The sequence below is a fragment of the Spermophilus citellus genome, assembly GCF_964194105.1.
Source record: "Spermophilus citellus genome assembly, chromosome: 15".
Taxonomy (NCBI): domain Eukaryota; kingdom Metazoa; phylum Chordata; class Mammalia; order Rodentia; family Sciuridae; genus Spermophilus; species Spermophilus citellus.
The window spans coordinates 70,052,574-70,076,677 of NC_138195.1; the positions used below are offsets into that span (position 1 = coordinate 70,052,574).

The 24,104-nt window shown below is 39.5% G+C and overlaps 1 protein-coding gene across 1 annotated transcript; it reads left to right on the plus strand.

The window, feature by feature from the left end:
• Positions 1-1,445: 1,445 nt before the first annotated feature.
• WNT8B (Wnt family member 8B) lies at positions 1,446-23,569 on the plus strand (the record flags this gene model as incomplete). Its single annotated transcript, XM_081268211.1, has 6 exons — positions 1,446-1,513; positions 19,039-19,072; positions 19,987-20,125; positions 21,634-21,759; positions 22,720-22,862; positions 23,024-23,569. 6 exons carry the CDS (start codon positions 1,446-1,448, stop codon positions 23,567-23,569), a joined length of 1,056 nt encoding a protein of 351 aa, XP_081124337.1.
• Between the last annotated feature and the right edge of the window lie 535 nt (positions 23,570-24,104).

The window sequence follows — 24,104 nt, forward strand, 5'->3', positions numbered from 1 at the left end:
ACAATGAGGTTTAGAATCCCAAATAATCTCAAGCCCAACGAGTTTATCCAATCAAAATATTGAGGGCAAGACCCCTAAATCATCTGGCCTGGATTATCTAGATAATGAATTTGTTTATTAATTCTTTGTTTTTTAGTTTAGCTTGCCAAGGAGATTTGGCCAGAGAGGATTCTGAAGAGGATGTTCCAAGAGGAGGAAGAATAAAGGAAGAGAACAAAGACGGACCATGTTCTCAGGGGTGGGGGAGCATTAAGAAAGATGATATGAATGCTATAATAGAAGATATGAACATATAAAAGTAAGTTTGGTGCCCTTGGAGGAGCATTTGCACCATGACTGAGGCAATATTTGCTCCTTAGGGAAAAAGAGGTGGCCACTCAGAGAAGTATGAGCAAGGGGTTTGGGTGATCTCCCAGCTCCATCCACCATTCAAGAGGGCAAAGATTTTGAGATCACTTTTGTTTGCTCCTTGAAATCTCACCTCTTCTTTGAAACCCTAATTCTACCTTTTTCAGAAAACTTTCCCTAAATAAGCTAATATGATTTATAAGTGATTTGTAGCAATATAATACTTTATTAATTTACATCTTCTTATAATCACCTTGCTGGACTGCAAATTTCTTTTGGGCAGAAATCATGTTTTGGTCTTTAAAAATTTCCACAATGCCTAATGTGGGGTTGAGAACATAACAGGCACTTGATAAGTAATTTTTTTTTTTGATGGGAAAGTTGAGAGGAAGAAACCATCAGACTTCCTAAAGTCTCCTAACCTTTCCAATTTACAGAGATAACATATTCCACATTCTCAAATCAAAGGGCCTGAGGTACACTGGGACATGGTGTGTGTGTGTGTGTGTGTGTGTGTGTGTGTGTGTATAATTTTTTTTCCCCTGAGGAAAGCTATCCTGAATGCAAATTCAGTCTCGAAGTGTTAGAAAAACAACCAGGAAAGCACAGTCCCTTCTAAATCCCTTTTGAGGACCTGGCTCTCTCTTTGTGGATGCGTCTGTGTGTATGTGTGCGTGGGCAGGGGGACAGTTGTATGGTGGGCGGAGAAAAGCAAGAGGGAGGAAAGAGAGGGGATTTGCTATGTCTCTCCCCCCCCCAACCCCCACTTCTTTGTCCTCCTTATCCTCGTCCCCTTCTGCATTTGTCTGGGAGGATCCTGGAGTGTTCTTTTGATCGACTCAATCTTTCTCTGGCACTTGAGTTCTGATTGGCTGAAGGACTTAGGGGGAAAAAAACTTTAATTAAGTAGATAATCTCTTCTTTGGACGTTTGGCAGCTCCATTTCACCTCCCCTTAACTCTGTTTGGGATCGCTTACACACCAAGGAAGTTGGGCTTTGAGGATTCCATCCCAGTACCACTGAGGAGAATACTTCCTCAACTTACTACCCTGTCTCCCAATTTTTCCGAATTTTCTTTCTCTTTACTCAGAGGATTATGTTTCTCATGAAGCCTTCTGTGTGCATCTTCCTTTTCACCTGTGTCTTCCAACTCAGCCACACCTGGTAAGTAACCTGGACTCCTACCTAGAACTGTGAATAGGTCAGTGTATGTAATATAATGGAGAAAGCTCATTTTCATTTCCAGAAATGTAGAAGGCCTTGAGATCTCTTCTGGGAAAAAAACATTCTACAGAGTAGGGCTTCTCCTAAATGTATGGCTGATTTCAGTAAATCTTTAGGACCCCTACCAATAAAGAAATGAATTTAAAAATGGAAGTCCTATTTTTATAAATTACTATGCCACAAATATTCCAAGCAATGTTGGGAGAAATAGATAGTAACCCTGTGTACCAAATCCTGATGTCAGCACTATGCACAAGAAGAAATGCTTCAAAGCAGGTTCTGCTATGTGTTCAATCCGATCTTGAGGTGAAGACTGGAGGCAAAATTCAACAGGATCTATATTTGTACTTTCTAGCTTACCTTCAATTTCTTCAGAATATTCTAAGTGACTGCTCATATAGTCACTTCCTAGATATGAATATTTATTTGAACTACTCAGTTGATATTGGGTTAACAAACATGTTTTAAATCAAATATTTCAGAAATCTAGATTTCTCTACAAAAATGTTTAATTTGTTTAATTTACAAAAATAACTAAATTGCTCAGAAAATAAGATAATATATGTAAAAGTGCTTTGTAAACTATAACACACTGCACAAATAGTATAGTATTATCCTCATTCTCATTTAACTCTTGGAAACCATATAATGTATCCACACATGAAATTGTCAATAAGCAAATACACAATAACACACAGAAGCACAACTTAGGAAATGCTTGTGCTAGAATGTTTGGTGTTTTCCCCCAATTCAGATATAAGCTCGGTCTCTCTGTCCCTTTCTCTTCATGAGTTTTCTTTTTGACCTTCTACTTAACCAAGATACAAATCCAGTTGCTCCACAAACTTTCCAGGCAACTAGAATAGAAATTTCTTTGCTGAAGTAATCTTCCTGTGCTAATTGAGAGTGTATTCTTATCATAAACAAGCTGAGCCATCTTTATTGCAGTGTTGATTTCAAAGTATGCCAACTTAGTGCAACTATTTGCAAGTAAATATAACAATTTGTAACATGTCTGATTATAAACTGAACCACCAAAGAATTGGTCAATTTTTAATTGGCACTTTAATTGAATATTTCAACATTCAAAAAAAGAAAAAAAAAACCTAACTCTCTTCTCTTCTCCTCATGAGAACAAAAAAACAAAAGGGAGAGGAGACTATTTCAGAGCATTTCTACTGATGTTCATGGTATTCTTCAGCTGATTCAGTATCAGCAAAAGAGAAACACGAGATTCCTTTCCCTAGTCACCAGGGCAGTGTGAAGAATTGTTCTATAAAAAAAAATACCTTTACTGTGTGTTCCCTTCCCTGCTGGAGGGGGTCATGTTCATTTCATTCCAATACTGACACAGCCACACTGAAAGGTGGCTGAGTAGCTTGTCTGTCCAAATTCAAGTGTCTGGATTCAAAAAGAAAAAAGAAAAAAGAGATGTGAAAGAAAGTTCTAATTTAAAAACAGGATTTAAGAACCCCTTCTTGCCTTGCCTGACTTGTAGAAGAAAATGTACAAATCTCCTGTGTAATGCAATTAGATTTTAATTGCTTTTTCCTATAAGCCTCAATTTGAATTAAACATTTATACTTGCCATGATTCTGGGTTTTGGTAGCATTGAAAAGTGATTTTTAATTTTACCATTAAATCTTGACTATTCTTATAATGAAATGATCAGGGTTTTGCATAAGGTCATCATCCCCTTTGTGCCAGGCAGAAAAATTTGACCACCACAGCTTTTGAGATGTTTCTCTTAATACTTCATTATTAACCTTTTATATAAGGACCTCAAAAGCATTTAACAAATAGGGAACCACAATTTCTGCTTGGCTGTTCAGTTGTAGCCTGAAATTACTGTCTAAAAGGGTTCATCAACAGAAATTCCTGGGTTTGAAAAGGAGTGAACAATGATGACATTCACCTCAATATGCAGTTTAACTGGGTAAATCAATAGGAAATATTTAAAAAAATAATTTGCCACAGTTTCCTAGAGGTGAACACTTCTGAGGAGAATTATCACTTAGTAACTTGAGAAAAAAAAAATTCTTAATACTTATAGATCCAAAAAAGAATGGGAATGCATGAAACTGCCATGCAGATGGCAATGGTTATAATGGTGGCCAGAGATAGACCAGTGTGCTTTTTCATCCCAATGCACTTACTCATCTGGAATGAACAGGACTAAAAAATGTTTTTCCTTAGCTGTTGACCCCATTTTATTCCAAATGATCTCCTATAGTGATAATGTGTCTTTCCCAGCTTTGTCCACACCCACACACACCCACACACACACACATCTCTCTCTCTCTCTCCCTCCCCCCATCAAATCAGAGATGCATTGGGATGCAGAGGTAATCTGTGGTTCTTATTCATCAATTTCATTCCAAAGGTCAATGGTTGAGATCTAAATAGGTTAGTTATCTCTTCTGCAATAGGTCAAGAGTTTGAAAAACATCATCCCTTAGTTCTCAACATTCAAGTTTTTAGAGTAACCTTTATATGGATATTGAAATTTCATCTGATAATAACATTTCATAACATTCCACAGCTCTGATTAGTGAATAAATCATTCTTTCTATGCATGCTAGGCAAGGAATCTACCACTAAACTACATCCCCAGCCCAGGAATCTGTTATTGTAGAAGGATCTTTATATTCATATTCTCACCAAGCATTGTATATAGCTAAAATTACTGTTCTCCATATATATCTGCTACAGTTTTCAAATGTATTTTATACCAATAAAATACAAATTCATCTAAAATTATTGAATTAATGATAGTTTTTGTTATATTAAGTTTTTGTCTTTTGAAGTTTTTCCCACTTAGAGACACAAAAAGAACTAATTCAATCAAGTGAGTGCCTCATTAGAAATGGATTCCCCTCAAAGAGATTAGAGATCTTTATGTTAAAGAAATTAAAAGAAAGGTTTGAGAAACTGCTTTGGAATATCTGAAAAGTAATATGCTGATGTAAAAGATGTACTCACCTAGTAGCTTCCTTGGTCTAAAAACAAAGTGCATGGTTGACAAAAAAAGCTTGGGAATGGTAGGGCAGCTCTGAGGTGGATGAGACGAGGAACTGCAATGCAGGAAGCCTGGGGGCTTGGGACTCCATTAAAGAAGTTCGAGTCCCAGTTTATCATCAGTTTCCTCACCAACTGGAGCCTGTATTTCTCTTTTATAGGCTTTATTTCTTCTGTTGTGAAAGACAATAATGCCTATTACTATTAACAACAAAGCCGATGAGGGCCTGGGAAGAAACATTTCATTAAACAGCTTTTCTTATGAAACCAGATTGTATGATGATAAGGAGGATGCTCTAAGGTCCATCTTCATTGTGTGTGTGTTTGTGTGTGTGTTAATATGACATAAAGAAAACTATCTGTTTTGGGATGTTACATAGAGATAAAGAGGGCATTCTAAAAGTCTGGAAGGAAAGGAGTTTTAATCCAAACCCTCTCTCTTCCATGGAAAGAGATTGCCTTTTCCTTTTCTCCAGATGGACAATTAGTTTAATGCTGCTCTATATTGGGTAATGCCATTCTCTCTTGGGATTATTAATAAAATTCTTTTTTTCCTGAGCTTCAAGGACTCTCTTCTATTTCCATCAGAAAGGGAGAAGGAGAATTCATATGGCTTAGAGAATGAGGTCAAGACAATTTTTCTTAGGATAAATCTTTATTTTTTGAAAAGCAGATTTTTCTTACTAAAGGAAGGATCCAGCCAGGTTAACAGCTGGGGGAAACCTGAGCTTGGTTCACATCAATAATATTCCCCATTGCCTGTCATGTGAAATATGCCTAGACTCTGAGGGCCTCTTGAAAGAAATGACCATTCACTGTGAATGGACTCTGCAGTCCAGCTACCAACCAAACTTTATGGTTGTTTTTTTTTTCCATTTTTTTATAAGCCCTGGTTATTGATCATATCATTCTCTGTATGCTTCTTAGGTTAGAGTTTTCTCTGGGTCAAGAAAAAATCATTTAAAGTGAATTTAAATGCCCATACCTGAGTCTTTTAAATTCACCATTATCTAACCAGTTCAACTTCACTTTTGAAGAGGTTGTGATCTCAACTTCAGCATCCTTTGGTTCTAGCACATTATAAGGTGATTTTTCCAGTGTTTCACTAAGACCCCATAAGAGGGCTGAGAGTTCAATCTTCCTATCCAACTCCATGTAGATAAAATTCTTATCATTTCCAGGCCAAATGTAACTCATGCTGCATAAAGAGTAATTTCTCCTTCATTCAGAACTGTGATTACCTTTTGGTGCCACGACCCAGTCTTTTTCCTGTACTTAGACTCCTCAGGTTCACCCTATCAGACTCTTAAGGCTCCACACCATATCAAACGCTAGGATGATACATAGTGAACCAATGGATTGTCCACATGATCCTATCTGACATTTCTTCACTTTCATCCAAGATGTCTGAGGAGCCCAGATTCAATAGGTTATTGCTTCATTGTTTTATTTGAAATATTATATTAAGGAAATTTTAATTTCTTTACAGAAGTAAACAGATATATAATGAACCCCCTTAACTGAACTTCACCCATTATCAATCCCTGATCAATAATGTTCCACCCATATTTTCTGCAGCATTTCCAGGTGTATGTATTTCTCTTAGTATAAGCCTTCCAAACACTAACATGGTTCAAAATTAGAAGAAGAGGGAAAGGGAAAGGAATTTCCTATCATATGTCTGAGAGATCTAAAGCCAGTGATTAGAATGAATCTTGGGGAAATTTTCACAGATAGGATCACCCTTGGAGGAAAAATCCAAAATGCAATCCAAATTAACAAAAAGAGATAAGTCATTCAAATACAGGTTTGAGTTTATTTCTGTTTGAGCAGTGGCTAATTAGCAAAAAATTAAAAATGTTTTAAAAAATAAAAAAGGTTGGAGTAGGGGCCGATAAATTTTTTATTACCCACTTGAATTTAGTTCTCTTTGGTAGTAAAAATGGAAATCAAGTGCCAAAATTGTTGATTTGGCTACCTTAAACCTGGTTGTTTTAAAGGATAATTCTTAGGGTTACTACTACCCACCTCTCCTTGATATGAAAACGAACTGGTATTGCATTCATCAATGCAATGAAAAACATGAATATTTTCAAAAATCTAGACTACAGGGACCAAGGTAACTAGATCAAGAAACAAACAGAATTCTCCGCTTCCATAGTGATGATCTATGGGAGAAGTTCCTGCGATGCCAGACTTCTGGGAACAGTGGCTGGGTCATTTCCTTAGCAGCTTTCACTTAGAGACCAAGGAGAGGGGGTGAGCCCGCCTACTCCCTGTTAGAGTCCTCATTTAAATGCTAAGTGCTGAAGTGCTTTTCTGTAGCTCAGCCTTTCTCAGCAGAGCTTGCTACAATACATAAAGGAAGGAAATGAGGAGAAGGAAAGACAGCCTGTGGCTCTATAAAATATCCTAGAATATAGATGGCAAGTCCCTTTCAGGGGGAAAAAAAACTTGCAATTTGCTTGGGAAGGAATCTGCCTGAGATTTCTTTGCAAATATTCATGGTTCAGATTTGTGCCAGGAACTATTCCTTGGCCTTTGCCAATAATTATTTGGCAAGAGCTGTACTTGAGATAATGTGGGATTTTAATGCACATTTAATATAAGAACTATAAGTAAAATGGAAATACCTATTTAACTTTCTTAAGCCAACTGGTTTACAACATATTTCTGTTCATATATTGGTGGGCTTCATTATCACATAAAATTCACCTTTATAAGTATATTTTTAGAATTATTTATAGAAAGAAAGAGGAAATTTAAATCAGTGAAATAGATATGGGAACATGACCCAAAGCTGCCCCTTCCTGAGTTTTCCCTTTGTGCTCATCTTGGAAACCCTTCCCTTGGCCCCAGTCTCCATTGAAACCCTTTCTCCTTCCTCTCTTCCTTTCCAAGGACACAGCCCTCCAAGGGCCACACTAGCTGCTTTCACTTCAGGACCCTCCACTCTGAAATCTGGCTTCCCTCCTGGCCTCCTGAAGGAGGTCTCTGCTGATACTGGCTTTGTCTGTCCTGACACATAGGAGGAAATCCGTCTTTGAAACGCTTAATACTTTTCTTCCCTGCAAGACATCAGGGGTCTGTGCCTTACTTCCTACTCCCTGCTCACATCTATAACAGGGTCAATTTCAATCTATACTTTACAGTGGCTAAGAACCTGTCACTCTGCTCATCCTTGAAAAAATGTTTGCCTTTTAAACTTAACTCCCCATCATTGTACAGTGGGTTGTTCCTGGTTTAAATACCCTTTTGCACTAGAGAGAGGGGTAGTGAAGAAATGTTTGGACCTTGGAATCCGATTTCACAGTTATTAGTGAGAACTGCAGCCTGTGTCATTGTGTGCGTGTGCACATATTTGTGTGGCTCAGCATGCGTGTTCGTGGGTGTAGTGAATGAGAGAGTCACAAGGATCCTTGTTCAGAGGAGCTGACTTGAGATCTCCCCAGCCCCAGGCACAGTGTGGATTCTATGAAGTGAAAAGCTGCTGCCAGAAATTCATTCTAAGTGAAAGTTTCCTGGGGGAGCCTTCTAACTGGAGCCCCAGGCAGCTTCCTAGTTCTGGACCTTTCTGTCCCTTTTTCCCTCAAGTCTCTCTGTGCTGGTCTCCAGGTAAGACCTGCAACCCATATCCACTCCCCAACACTTTCCTCTCCCCTGGACTGCTTCCCAATTATAGCAACCCCATGGTGGCTCCTGAGGGAGGCCCACGGGAGGTCCAGCACAAAAAGACTCAACTTTTTGTGGATGTTGAATCTTTTTATAGAAGTTGTGGGATGTGTTTAATGATTAGGGAGAAGGCGGGAATGTCACTCAAAGACTTGTGGGGAAAGTCAGAGAGGCTGAACTGAAGTGGAGCAGAGGGCAGTAGGATGAAAGTCCTAGATGTAGAAAAGGAAACATCAAATTCTGGAGATTCATACTCAGAACTTTTGCTTTGTAAAAGTAGTACTGTTTTGAAAAGGGGATTCTAAGTCAAATCTAAGCTGTGCCAATGATTGAATTCAAACATATATGCCCACACCTGGCCAAGACAGGAGACTGGTCCCCAAGGAGCATGAGACTAAGTAGCCTCCTGGGAAGGAGCATGCATAGCAAGAGGAGAGGGAGCCCAGCATTCAAACTTGGCTCAGTAACAATGTCCTTGTTGTGTAAAGGGACAAGTGTGAACAGAGCATGGTGCTTGGCGCTCCTGGTCCAGTGCCCATCTGAATCACAGGCTATGGAGAACCAGGCTTGAGTTCTTGCCACAGCTCCCAACCTGCTGACCACAAAGTGATGTGGGCTTTGCTTGTTTGGAGAATCAACCCAAAATAGGGAGAAATGATTGAAAGTAATTGGATAGTGACTTAAACCCCAGTCCACAATTAGATATATGGAACAGAGAATGGACACTTGCAGTTCTCTGTGAATTTACTAATGTGGTAAAATAATGTGAACTTCTTCATTGGTATCAGATGAAGAGGGGCCTAGACTATTAGCAAGTGTATATCTCTGGGTAATGAATATGAGGGAAAAAAATAAAGTAATCAAAATACACACACAAACAAAAGGCAATTACAGACATTGCAAGAGCTGAAAGAGAAGCAGTAGCATTTGTACTTGATTGATACAAAATCCCTCCCTCCTTGTCCCAGCTGGAGCTTGAGAAGTCCTTTTTCTGGTGATCAGACTGATTGTAGGGATTCTTAGAAGCAATACAGCCTAGGAGAGAAGATGCATGGGTGTTTGGGAGCTGAGGTACCCCAGATAAAAGCCTCATAAATCAGGGCTGGACTTTGGCTAGGTTATGGCCCCTTGGGTGTTATCAGGCAAAAATTTCCCTGGAGTGGAGAAGCAATGAAAAGTATGTCCACAGGACTCTGCTGTGAGAACCAACTACAACCTCAGACTGGAAATGTAGCTTGTCCTTTAACAATTGGAAAGACATTTAGTAATGGTGAACATAAGCAAGGATTGAGATGCACTTTAGAAATTAATTTATTAATTGTAAATTAGCTTATAGACCACAAAAAAAGCCCAAAAAGTGTGCTTAAGACTCACTTCAAATTGATGACAGGAAGGCTGGGGTTGTGGCTCAGTGGTAAAGCACTTGCCTAGCATGTGTGAGACACTGGGTATGATCCTCAGCACCACATAAAAATAAATAAATAAAGGCATTGTGTCCATCTACAACTAAAAAAAAATTTTTAAATTGATGATGAGAGTGCAGAGATGTTGTAGGGATGAATAGTTGCTGCATTAAAGACTTCCGTGAGTGGAGGAGCTAGAGGACAGATGGCTCCTGGACAAACTCAGAATCCTTGCAGGCACACTCCACCTGTTAAAATATATTTTATTGTGAGTGAGGAAGAAGGGAATAAACAAGTCACCTGTGATTGCTAGGAAAACACTCTTTTCTGCTAAGGACAATTGCAGAGAAGGAGAGGGATCCAGATTGGGTTGCTCAGTGCAGTCAGAGACCAGCCCTCCAGTGCATGGCCAGTGAGATCTGGGAGAGCTACTGAATCATGTGCAAAGGAAGAGAATGTCCACAATGGTGGTATGCCTACATATCACCATAAGACCCTTGTGCACAAATAAGGGTTTTTTTTTTCCTGGTGTGGGGGAGGGTACCAGGGATTGAACTCAGGGGCACTCAACCACTGAGCCACATCCCAAGCTCTATTTTATATTTTATTTAAAGACAGGGTCTCACTGAGTTGCTTAGCACCTTGCCATTGCTGAAGCTAGCTTTGAACTTGCAATCCTCCTGCTTCAGCCTCCAGAGCTGCTGGGATTAGAGGCCTGTGTCACTGTGCCCAGTCACAAATGAGTTTTGATACCCACGTGAAAAATAAAAGTCTAGGGGTTTTTCTGTGTCCTTTATTTAAAAAATTTATAGACTTATTTTTAAAGCAATTTTAGGTTTATAAAAAGGTTGAGCAAAGGTGGGCACAGTAGTTCAGTGGCTTGCACCTATAATCCCCTGGACTGGGGAGACTGAGGCAGGAGGATCAAAAGTTCAAAGCCAGCTTCATCAAATTAGTAAGGCTCCTAAGCAATTTAGCAAGACCCTGAGTGGTTAAGTGCCCCTGAGTCCAATCTCCGGTACCAAAAAAGGAAGAAGAAAAAAAAGTTAAGCAGTACAGAGAGTTAAGAAAGTACAGAGAGTTCCCATATATCCCCTCCACAACACCTGGACATAGTCTCCCCAATTATTTGTCTCTACTTTGAATGCATAGAAGACAGTATGAGCAGCACCAGTCCCTAGAAAACATTTCAGGTTATATGGTGGTTCCCAGATAGAGCAGAGCCCAGGCCTGGCAGGTCCTGTGGACATGGAAGTAGAAGGGAGCAGTGAACATATTAAAGCATGAGGGAAACGATGTGATCATTACCTGAACCTCCTTTGAAACAGTGCAGAACCTTGCTGAAACCTCCCAGAAGTACTCATCATTCATCATATCTTTTTCAAGGATCATAAATCCTGGGTCATCAAGGGAGATATGGGTTGTTGAAAGCATAGCTGTTAAGAAGCACATGTTTCAGAATCTGACTGCCTAGGTCTCAGTCCTGGATTCACCACTTAGCTAGCTGTGTGATGCTGGCTAACTTCTCCGTGCGACAGTTTCTGTAGCCCTGAAACGGAAGATGGACCATTTCTACTTCATGTAGTTGTTATGATAATCACATGAACTTTAAACATGTGAAACACTTAAGATATATTTGGTGTGCACAGAACAAACAGTAAAAAGCATAGTACTTACCACATCAGGTCAGTATGAAAACATTAAGACATGGTACAGATAAAGCACTACAAGAGTCCGTGACACACTTGATAATGTTGGCTGTTATTATATAACATGAATTACATTTATGTGGTATGAGTCATATATATATATATATATATATATATATATATATGTATGTATATATATATATATATAGTAAGCACATAAATATTTACTATATAATATTTAATATTATGTATGTGTAACAAACATAAGGAGAAGAAACAATGATAAAATATTGGCAGTGTAAAAGTGAAACTGCTCACCATGCATGCCTAATTACTGTGACGCACAATGACTATTATACATAGCATTAAGCAGGTCAGATTGACTTTGCTAAAGGTTTTATTATGGTGCTAACTTTTGTGTGCATGTGCTCAGTGTTCATTATCTGTCATCCTTGCAGTACGATCATCTGCTAACAGAGTGCAGTCATCTGCTCATTCTACTGACAAATTAGCAGTGACCTTGCTTGCCCCAGACTTCCTTCTCACATCCCCCCAAATCTTTTTGCAATTATTTTTCCTCTCTAATTCTCTGTTGTATGTGATGGTTCTCCCATTCTTTTCTTCCCCACCCCCCAAAAAAAACCCTTTAATTCAATCCATTTGTATAGAGAACTTCCTATGTTCAAGAAGTTCCAATTGTGTTTTTTTGAAGTAGTTACTTATTCAAGAATAAGTAGGATTTTTTAAATGGCTAGATTGAGAGATAATTCACATACCATGAAATTAATCTCTTTAAAGTATATAAATCAATAGTTTTTAGTAAATTCACAGACTTGTGAAACCCCCACCATAATCAATTTTGAACCATTTTCATCACCTCAAAAGAGATTCTTTATCCATCATCAGTCACTCCCCTTCTCCCCTCCCTGCAGCCCCGGACAACTGCTAATCCACTTTCTATTTCTATGGAATTTCTATTCTGGACATTTTATGTAAATAGAATCATACAATTTATGGTTGGTTTTATGTATCTGGCTTCTTTCACTTAGAGTAATGTTTTCAAGGTTCATTCATGTTGTAGCATGTATCAGTACTTCATTTATTTTCATGGTCAAGTACTAGTCCATATGGTTATATCATATTTTATTTATTCCTGAATCAATTGAGACTTTTGAGTTGTTTTGCCTTTTGGCTATTATAAATAATTCTTCTATGAAAACACTAATGTACAAGTTTTTGTTGGATTATGTTTTCAATCTTCTTGAATATATATATATATATATATATATATATATATATATATATATATATGAGGGAAATTGCCAGGTCACATGGGAACTCCATATTTAACCTTTTGAGAGAATTAGGTGGACTAATTCAAATTCAAAAGTGCATCCCCATCATCGATCCCACCAGCAATGTCTGAGGATTCTTTTTTTCTTTTTTCTTTTTAAAATTGTAGTTGGACACAATACCTTTATTTTTATGTGGTGCTGAGGATCGAACCCAGTACCTTGCACATTGCTAGGTGAGTGCTCTACCGCTGAGCCACAACCCCAGCCCCTGTCTGAGGATCTGATTTCTCTACATTCTCTTTTAGTGCTCACTGTAGTCTGTCTTTTTATTTTAGCTATCTTAATGGGTATGAATTTATTTTAGAAACTTTTAATTGGTGCATTATAATTATACATAATAGTGGAATTTTGTTGCATGTTCATAAAGATGCATAATAAGTGGGTATAAATTCTGATTGTGGTTTTTATTTTGTCTCACTGATGACTATACTGAGCATCCTTTCATGTACTTATTGGCCATTTGTATATTCTCTTTGAAGAAATGTCTATTCAAGTCCTTTGCCCATATTTTTAAAATTGAGTTGTTAGTCCTTTTATTATTGTTGGGTTTAAGGAGTTCTCTCTATATGCCAGATATTAATTTCCTTATCAAATATTGAAAATATTTCCATCTATTTTGTATGTTATCTTTTCACTTTCTTGATGGTGTCTTTTGAGAGGCAAAAATTTTTAATTTTGTTGAAGTCCAATATCAAATGCCTTCTTTTTTTGTTGTTGTTGTTGTTTTTTTTACTTTATTTTTTTTTATTTTTATTTTTTATTGGTTGTTCACAACATTACAAAGCTCTTGACATATCATATTTCATACATTAGATTGAAGTGGGTTATGAACTCCCAATTTTACCCCAAATGCAGATTGCAGAATCACGTCGGTTACACATCCACATTTTTACATACTGCCATATTAGTGACTGTTGTATTCTGCTACCTTTCCTATCCCCTACTATCCCCCCTCCCTTTCCCTCACATCTTCTCTCTCTACCCCATCTACTGTAATTCATTTCTCTCCTTGTTAATTTTCCCAATTCCCCTCACAACCTCTTATATGTAATTTTGTATAGCAATGAGGGTCTCCCTTCATTTCCATGCAATTTCCCTTTTCTCTCTCTTTCCCTCCCATCTCATGTCTCTGTTTAAAGTTAATCTTTTCTTCCTGCTCTTCCTCCCTACTCTGTTCATAGTTGCTCTCATTATATCAAAGAAGACATTTGGTATTTGTTTTTTAGGGATTGGCTAGCTTCACTAAGCATAATCTGCTCTAGTGCCATCCATTTCCCTGCAAATTCTATGATTTTGTCATTTTTTTTGCTGCATAGTACTCCATTGTGTATAGATGCCACATTTTTTTATCCATTCATCGATTGAAGGGCATCTGGGTTGGTTCCACAGTCTAGCTATTGTGAATTGTGCTGCTATGAACATCGATGTGGCAGTATCCCTGTACTATGCTCTTTTAAGGTCTTCAGGGAATAGTCCAAGAAGGGCAATAGCAGGGTCAAATGGTGGTTCCATTCCCAGCTTTCCCAGGAATCTCCATACTGCTTTCCAAATTGGCCGCACCAATTTGCAGTCCCACCAACAATGTACAAGTGTACCCTTTTCTCCACATCCTCGCCAGCACTTGTTGTTGTTTGACTTCATAGTGGCTGCCAATCTTACTGGAGTGAGATGGTATCTTAGGGTGGTTTTGATTTGCATCAAATGCCTTCTTTTGTTACTGTACTTTGGGTATCTTATCTATAAAATCATTGCCTAGGTCACAAAAATTTAAACCTATGCTTTATTCTAGGATTTTCATAGTTTCAGCTCTTACATTTAGGTCTGTGCTTTATTCTGAGTTAACTTTTACGTGGTTAGTGAGGTAAAAATCCAACTTCATTCTTTGCATGTGGATATACAGTTGTCCCAGCATCAATGGTTGAAAATCCTAAAAGGTAAAATTTAATAGAACAACAAGAGCTAAGACACAGAGGCATGAATGCATGAATGCCAGGAATAGTGACTGGTTCATCCTGACTATAGAATTGAGCACGTAGGGATATTTCATGATGAAAGAAGCTGGAAAGATACGTAGGGTCAGATTATGGAGAATCTTGAGTTGCAAAAGTTGGAGAGCTATGGAAGATTCTTGAGCAGAAGGATAACATCAGAATTGGGTTTTCAGAAGATTGATCTAACTTCACACTATATACTTGATGGGAATGAGTTAAAGACTAGAAGTAGAAAAGTCAGTGGAACTCCTACAATGGCTACAAGACTGTGCTAGTGGAAGTAGAAAAGAGGGAATGGATATGTAAAAAAGAAAATGGAAATACAATACCTACAGGTCTCGATAACTGATTGATTTTTTTTAAATGTTGGTCCCATTACCAAAATTCAGTCAAGCCAAGAGCAGTGGCTAGTTTGACAGAGAAGATGAGTTAGCTTTTAGATATGCAGTTTTAACAATTTGAAACATCTCTAGTAGAGAAATCTAGCATTCATTTGAAAATGCAACTCTAGATTTCAATATAGTAGTCAGGGCTGAAGGTGAAGATTTGTGAGACATTGTATAATCATGGTAGTGAAAACCGTAGACTATAATCATGGTAGTGAAAACCGTAGACACAAACTATTTACCTAGTTTCCTCAGACAATGTTTATTCCTACTCCCACCCAAAAATGTGTGTTCCTTTATTCTTTCATTCAAAAAATATTTATTGAAAGCTTATTATCCCCAGGTAACGTTCAAGGCACTGGTAATATTTGGTGAACAATACGGAACTCCTCTCCCCAAGATCTGCCTTATTAGAACTTAAGGTTTAATGGGAGGAAGCAACGTGTAAACAAATGCATATGTATAATGTAAGGAATTCCAACGATTTTTTTTAAAAGTGCCCATATTTTAAAAAAATAAATAAAGCAGAGAAAGAGGAGGGAAGGAGTTGTGATTCTAAATAGGTGAAGGAAAGTCCTAAGGAGGATGACACATTTGAGTAAAAGGCTGCTATGGGTGAAGGGGCAAGCTATGTAGATAGCTGAGTAAAAAGTTTTCCAGGAAGAGACAACGCAGGTGCAGCCACCTGGAGGCTATAAGGTGCCTGATGAGTCTGAGAAACAAAGGAGACCAGGTGGCCATAGTTGGGTAGGAGGAGCTCAGTCTGAGGCCTGGGTTAGGATCTTATGAACCATGATAAGAATTTGACTTCTACTCTTCACAAGATATAAATCTATTAGGCTGGGGCTGGGGCTGGGGCTCGGCGATAGAGCACCTACCTAGCATGTGCGAGACCCTGGGTTCAATCCTCAGCACCACATAAAAATAAATAAACAAAATAAAGGTATTGTGTACAACTAAAAAATAAATATATTAAAAAAGATATCTATTAGAGGATTTGTAATAGAAAGTGGCAAAAATTTTATTTGTATTTTAAAGGCATTAATCTTTAAGGGGAGCAATCATTTTCAGAATAAAATGTGGAAGAACAAGGAGAAAAGAAAGGAAATCAATTAGTTGACTTTTATAATAATAATCCAGATATGAGATGATGACAATTTGAACTAGGATAATAGCAGTGAAGATGCTGAGAACTGGTTATATTCTGGATATATTTTGAACTAGAACTGGCCAGATTTGAGGGCATTGAATACAGGATATGAGAGAAAGAAAGGAGTCAAAGATGACACTCCAAGATTTTTGTCTGAGCCACTAGGAGGAACAGTCCTTTACTTAGATGGACTACAGAAGAAGAATGTGGCGGTGGCAGCAACAAGCAGGAGTTCCGTTTTGACCATGTTATGTTTGAGATCTTTATTAAATAATGAAGCAGAGATGTCAAGAATAAAGGATGGCATAAACCCTTTGAATGGCACCAAATCTGGGTAGCATGATGATGGAGATTCCTTAGAGAACTTGGAATGGAACCACCATTTGACCTAGTTCTCCCACTCCTTGGTCTATATAGTATGCTGACTTAAAATCAGCATATATAGTGACAAGCCACATTAATGTTTATAGCAGCTCAATTTACAATAGTTAAGCTATGGAACAAACCTAGGTGCCCTTCAACAGATGAATGGGTAAAGAAAATGCAGTACATACACACAATGGACTATTACTCAGCCATAAAGAAGAAAGAAATTATGGCATTTGTTGGTAAATGGATGGAACTGGAGACTATCATGTTAAGTGAAATAAGCCAATCTCAAAAAAACCAAAGGCCAAATGTTCTCTCTGATACACAGATGCTGGCTCACAATAGGTAGGGGCAGTGGGAGTAGAGGTTCAGCAGACTGGACAGCAGGGAATGGGGAGAAGGGAGGGGAGATGGGAATGGGAAAGATAGTAGAATGAATAGGAATTAACTTTCCTGTATTTATATAGGAATACATGACCAGTGTAACTCCACATCATGTACAACCATAAGAATGGGAAGTTATGCTCTATGTATGTATGATATGTCAAAATACATTCTACTGTCATGTATAACTAAAAAGAACAAATAAAGCATCTTAAAAACTGGGCCTTTTTTTTTTGAGATTCTGTAGTCTTCTATTATTTTCTATGGCTTTTGCCTTTGAAAATATTTTTATTTTCTCTACTGGCAACCTCCCAATTTGTTAATATTGTTTTGCATTTTAGATGTATCTTATCAGATACATTTAGGTGTATCTTATCTTGCATTTAGGTGTATCTTATCAGATACATTTAGGTGTATCCTATTGCATTTAGGTGTATCTCAGAATTAAGGGTACACCAACTTTCATGAAACAATACATGATTCCCAGATTACTTCCTTGTATTACAATGGAAAAAGAAAGATAATAGGTAATATATTTTGATTAACTTTCAAATGCCAATTCTGAAGTCATTCTCCAAATCTCTATTACTGCAGATCATGTATGTTTGTGTATATCTAAGTGTATGTATATATATATATATATATATATATATATATATATATATATATATATTTTATTTTTGTATATTTAGGGATTTGCAAAAGTTGTACAGGGAAGTTCTATCCACACACCCTTCTCACAACTTCCCCCAGTGTTAACATCTTACAAATATGGTACAATACCTTTAGAGCTTCTTCCCTTGTAGGTGTGTGTGTGTGTGTGTGTGTGTGAGAGAGAGAGAGAGAGAGAGAGAGAGAGAGAGAGAGAGAGAGAGCACATGCAGCTTAATGCAATTTTGTCACATTTGTAATCATGTGTAACCTCTACTTCAGACAAGACACTTAACCCTACTATCATTCCAAGATTCTTTCATTTTATTCTTAATAGCCATATCCATTCCCCTCTTCTAAATCCCTAGAAACCACTAGTCTGTACTCAGCTCTATAATTACATTATTTCACTATTGTTACATAAATAAAATCATGCAATATGTATCCTTTTGAGATTGACTTTAATGGTTCAGTCTAATTTCCTTGAGATCCATCCAAGTTGTTGTGTTTGTTAATAGTTCATTCCTTCTTATTGCTGAAAAGCATTCCATGGTATGGCTGTGCCAAGGTTCTTTACACATTGTTCACACTTTAACAGACATTTAGGTAGTTTCTAATTTGGGACTATTATGAAAAAAATCAATGAACATCAGAGGACAAATGCATGAGTAAAAATAATTCTTCATTTCTCTGGAATACACACCTAAGACAGCAGCCGCTGAGTCCTATAGAAAATCCATTTTAGTTTTAAAAGGAACCCCCAGGTCTGGGGGTGTGGAACAGTGGTAGAGTGTTCAGCTAGCATGTGAACACTACTCTGTACTGCAGAAAAAAGGAAGACCAAATCATATTCTAGCTTCAATTATTTTTAGTTTTAGAATTTAATTATGACTCAAACTCTAAAGAGATCTTTCACAGTTTACCTTTTCCCAGTGAGAGAAGTATCCTTCTAAAGTGTCCCATGGAGTCAAATGAACCTAGATTCAAGTCCTGCCTCATTCACTTATTATCTGAGTGAACTTGAACATTTTTTTTTTTAGTCTCAGATTCCCTATTGGTAAATACAGACAATAATGCCCTGCAACAGTAAGGATTGAACAAGATCAGCTGTAAATCCCTGAGAATGGAGTGTCTGGTATGCAGTTGTGAGTTTATATTAGTTCTTTCCCCATTCATAGCAAAACAATCAAACATTACTTCCAGTTTTTATAATATTGGTAGTTATGAGTGACCTTAAAATCCAAAGAAACCATACTACTTTTATTCACATTATTTTTTACTAAGTACCTTTAGTAGTTTTATTATGCATGTTTCCTTAGTAAACTAGTTTCTCTTTATTTCTACCAATTACATTTACTGGAGTAATCCTTTTAAGTCTTGGAAGCAGAAATAAGTTGGTGTCTCTCCATTATATCCTATGTTTTTTCTTTCTTCTAGGTCAGTAAACAATTTCCTGATGACTGGTCCAAAAGTAAGAAAAAATTCCTTTGATTAATAAGGACATCGATAATCTTAATTGGTTGACAGAAGATGATACATGTGGCTTTCTTTGCATTATATGCATGCCTTTTATTATGCAGTAGTATATATTAAAGACAGAAAAACTGAGACTCAGAGAGGGTTGGGACATACCCAAACCACCCACAAACTAATATCAGAGCCCAGACAGAAACAGGAGTACTGCTGGGTGTGGTGATGTACATCTGTAATCCCAGCTACTCAGAAGCTAAAGCAGGAAGAGCTCAAGTTTGAGGTCAGCCTGGACAACTTAGTGAGACTCTGTCTAAAAATTTAAAAAATGAATAAATATAAGGGCTGAGGTGTAGCTCAGTGGTAGAGTGCTTGCCTAGCAAGCATGAAGCCCTGGATTCAATCCTCAGTAACACAAAATTAGAGAAGTACCTTCTAAAGTGTCCCATAGAGTCAAACAAAAAAACCGAAATTGTACTACGTGATCTCTACATGGAAGAACATTGCCAGGTCCAAAATGTTATTTTCTAAGATAATAATGGGATGAGAACAGCTGAAATTTCAGGAATTATGTGATTGGGACTCATTTTGAAGAGGCAATTTAGTATAATGAATAAAGACTAATGGAATTAGAATCTGATAAAACTGTGTTTTATTACTTTCTGCCGTTTGTTACTTGTGGGACCTTGGGAAAATGACCTCCCCTCTCTGAACTTCAGTTTCCTAAGTTATAAAATGACACCTATTTCACAAGACTACTGGTAATGTTAAATGAGATGATATATTTAAAGTACTTGCTTTGCCACTATTTTGGAGGGATGGGGGAATGGGCATGAAGAGTGGTGCTTGGCAAGTTTGGGGCAAATGCCTCCTGAATTCAGACTGAACTTTGACCTCCCCCTCATATTCCTGTAGGCTTACCTGATCTACTCCAGCAGTGTGGCAGCAGGTGCTCAGAGTGGTATTGAAGAATGCAAATACCAGTTTGCCTGGGACCGCTGGAACTGCCCTGAGAGAGCCTTGCAACTTTCCAGCCATGGTGGACTTCGAAGTGGTAAGGAAAGCCTTGGGCATGGCTCCCCAGGCCTCTAGTTCCAAGGTGAAGCCTCAGGGATGGCCCCCTTTCTCCTCTATACCATATTCTTCACCTGGTCTCTTAGGACATTTCTCTCTTGTGAGATATTCTCTTTTCTTTCTTCATCTCTCTTTCCTATCTATGGAGCTTTCTCCTTTCTTCTCCAACATGCTCACTGTTCAATTAACGGACATTGCCTCACCTCCAATCCTATACATCCTTGATTGCTAAAGGTTTCTTCACAACATAAGCAGCATCAGCATCAGAAGGCAGGTCAGGGTCATAATTCCTCATATCCCTTAGCCCCTTCCTTCAGTAGACTCAGCAGAGAGATATTGAGCAAGTGGAAACTTGAAGACTAGATTCTCAGAAAGAAGATAAATAGTGGTCATGCTGGTAAATGAAAGAGCTGCCATCTCAATTCACAATAGCCAAACTGTGGAACCAACTTAGATGCTCTTCAACAAATGAATGGATAAAGAAAATGTGGTACATATACACGATGGAATATTACTCAGCCTTAAAGAAGCATGAAATTATGGCATTTGTAGTTTTTCTAGGAAATATGTGGCCTCATGACCTGTTAAAGCAGATTGTCCTGCATATTTTCAGTGTTGTTATTGACACTTCCTTTCGATCCTTTTAGAGCAAGTCGTTAATGAACACCAATTTTTTTCTTTTTCTTTATCTTTTTTTTTTTTTTTTTTGGTACCAGGGATTGCACTTAGGGGCACTTGACCACTGAACCACATCCCCAGCCCTATTTTGTATTTTATTTAGAGACAGGGTCTCACTGAGTTGCTTAGTGCCTCGATTTTTGCTGAAGCTGACTTTGAATTTGCAATTCTCCTGCCTCAGCCTCCGGAGCCACTGGGATTATAGGAGTACACCACTGTGCCTGGCATGAACACTAATTTTTTAATAAATATTAAAATATTGGGCTGGGGATGTGGCTCAAGTGGTAGCGCGCTCGCCTGGCATGCATGCGGCCCGGGTTCGATCCTCAGCACCATATACCAGTAAAGATGTTGTGTCCGCCAAAAATAAATAAATAAATAAATAAATATTTTTAAAAAATATATTAAAATATTGTTTGAAAAAAGAAAGAGCTGCCAATCAGATATTCTGCTCTTAGACTCCAATGTTCAAGAAGGAGGTAGGGAAGGGTTCTTTACAACCTGGCCTTCAAATTCATTTCCTTCCCCATTTCTTCCTCAGGGTCTTCCCCACCTAAATCCTTTATAATCATGTATATTGACAACAATCTAGTCACCTTCTCATAAAAAGATGGAAGGGGAGAAGAGTAGGGCTGAGGCCAGGAATGGAGCAGACCCTGGAAATGAGTAAGGTACATCATGAAGTGGGTATAGGACCAAGCTGGGAAAGGCAAGTATAACGGTGGTATTAAAGGAAAGTAACATAACCAGTGTTTCTTTTAACTGCAACCTCTGCCTCTAACTCTCTAGATGTTTTTTTATTCCTGCCAGCTAATCGGGAGACAGCATTTGTACATGCCATCAGTTCTGCTGGAGTCATGTACACTCTGACCAGAAACTGCAGCCTTGGAGATTTTGACAACTGTGGATGTGATGACTCCCGCAACGGGCAACTGGGTGAGTAGCAATGAGATACGTAGTACAGGCCAGGGAAGTTCACTTAAAGAATGAAAAGGTTGGTGGGATAAAGTTACATTTTTCTTTTTTTCTTTTTAAAAAGAGAGAGTGAGAGAGAGAATTTTTTTAATATTTATTTTTTAGTTTTCGGTGGACACAACATCTTTGTTTGTATGTGGTGCTGAGGATCGAACCTGGGCGCTTGCATGCCAGGCGAGCGCGCTATGGCTTGAGCCACATCCCCAGCTCAACATTTTTCTAATACAAGGAAAATCATGCTGACGATGGGTGACCCAGTTTGAGCACAAACCCTACAGTGACAAACACAGTTAAATGTTGCTTGGGACCCTCTTCTCCCACTGATTGATTTCCTTAATTTAAACAGATGATGATGGTGGTGATGATGATGGAACAACTTGCTCTATAGACTCAAATCACCTCCTTCTTGAATGCAGGAGGACTTTTATTTTGTCTATCCTGCTCTACTCTCCACTCTGCCTCCACTGCAGCCGCTAATCCTCCTCTGTGTCCACCCAATCAATTTCCAGCTTCGTTTTTCCATATTATTTCAATTGCCCCTCAGCCTTGAGCTCTCTTCACCTTTGCACACAATTTTACCTCTTGAGGACCTCAATCACTGACAGACATGGTGCTCATTCTGCCTACTGAGTAGAGGCAGGGGAGCTCCCAGGCAGAGAATCAGTCCACTAGACAGCCACAAATGTCATGGAGCCCTGAGCAGGGAATTGGCTGAGGCTGGAAGTGGGACCGCAAAGGTGGCAAAAACAAACATTCTAGACTGAAACTAATCTCGACACAGGGCACTAGCCCAACCTTAATCTTTTCCTATCCCAGACAGTGACCCCTGCTACCCCCTCCCCCCAAGTCCAATTAGAAACAGCAGCCCTGGAAACTCTGCGTTGGCCTGCTCAATGACCTTTCCCCCCTGCACTTTTCCAGGGGGTCAAGGTTGGCTGTGGGGAGGCTGCAGCGACAACGTGGGCTTCGGAGAGGCAATCTCCAAGCAGTTTGTGGATGCCCTGGAAACAGGACAGGATGCCCGGGCAGCCATGAATCTTCATAATAACGAGGCCGGCCGTAAGGTGAGTGTCACAGACCCTGGGACTAAGCAGCTAGTACTAACCACTACCAGCCCTCGGTATGGACAATTCTTCATTCAAATACTAAACGGGCTGGATGAGCAGACTAGCTGGGCGCCTCGCAATCCCTCCGGGGCAGGGCTTTTACTCCACTCTCTCCCTAGGCGGTGAAGGGCACCATGAAACGCACGTGTAAGTGCCACGGCGTGTCTGGCAGCTGCACCACACAGACCTGCTGGCTGCAGCTGCCTGAGTTCCGCGAGGTGGGCGCGCACCTGAAGGAGAAATACCACGCCGCTCTCAAGGTGGACCTACTGCAGGGTGCTGGCAACAGCGCTGCCGGCCGCGGCGCCATCGCCGACACCTTCCGCTCCATCTCCACCAGGGAGCTGGTGCACCTGGAGGACTCCCCAGACTACTGCTTGGAGAACAAGACGTTAGGGCTGCTGGGCACTGAAGGCCGGGAATGCCTGCGGCGCGGGCGGGCTCTGGGCCGCTGGGAGCGCCGCAGCTGCCGCCGTCTGTGCGGGGATTGTGGGCTGGCGGTGGAGGAGCGCCGCGCGGAAACCGTGTCCAGCTGTAACTGCAAGTTCCACTGGTGCTGTGCTGTCCGCTGTGAGCAGTGCCGCCGGCGGGTCACCAAGTACTTCTGTAGCCGCGCAGAGCGGCCGCGGGGAGGCGCTGCGCACAAACCCGGGAGAAAACCCTAAGGGTCTCCTCTCCTGACTCCTTTCCCAATTTGTCCTTGGCTTCGTTTAGCGACCCCAGTAATAGAGGAACCTAGGAATTGGGGACCCCGCACTCTCAAGTCCAGAGATCCTGAGAAGGAGAGGATGCAATCTTTCTGGAGCTTGCCACTTCCCTAACGTTTCCCCAATTTCTCTGTGCTCTCCTAGAATTGGTTCTGCGTCTCCTCACAGCCCACACTTTGGTGTGAGACCTGTTCTAAGACTGCGCTATTGGTCTTCCTTGGACTAGGGTGAAAAATAGGCGCTCCTCCCCGACCCCACCTCCCAACTGGCCTAAGCCTGACTAAGACTTGGGAACTAGAAGGACCCTTCTCAGACATGGAGGGCTCAGGTAAAGCCATGTCTTTTTCTCTTGCCCATTGTCTGCTACCAAGCCCGATGGCAGGGGCATTTCCTTCCTGCAGAGCCCATCCCGATCTTGCAACTTCCTGCTATTGACCCAGATACTCCCAGGAATCTCTAACACTTTCTCTTTCCTTCCCCTTTTCCCCTTCCT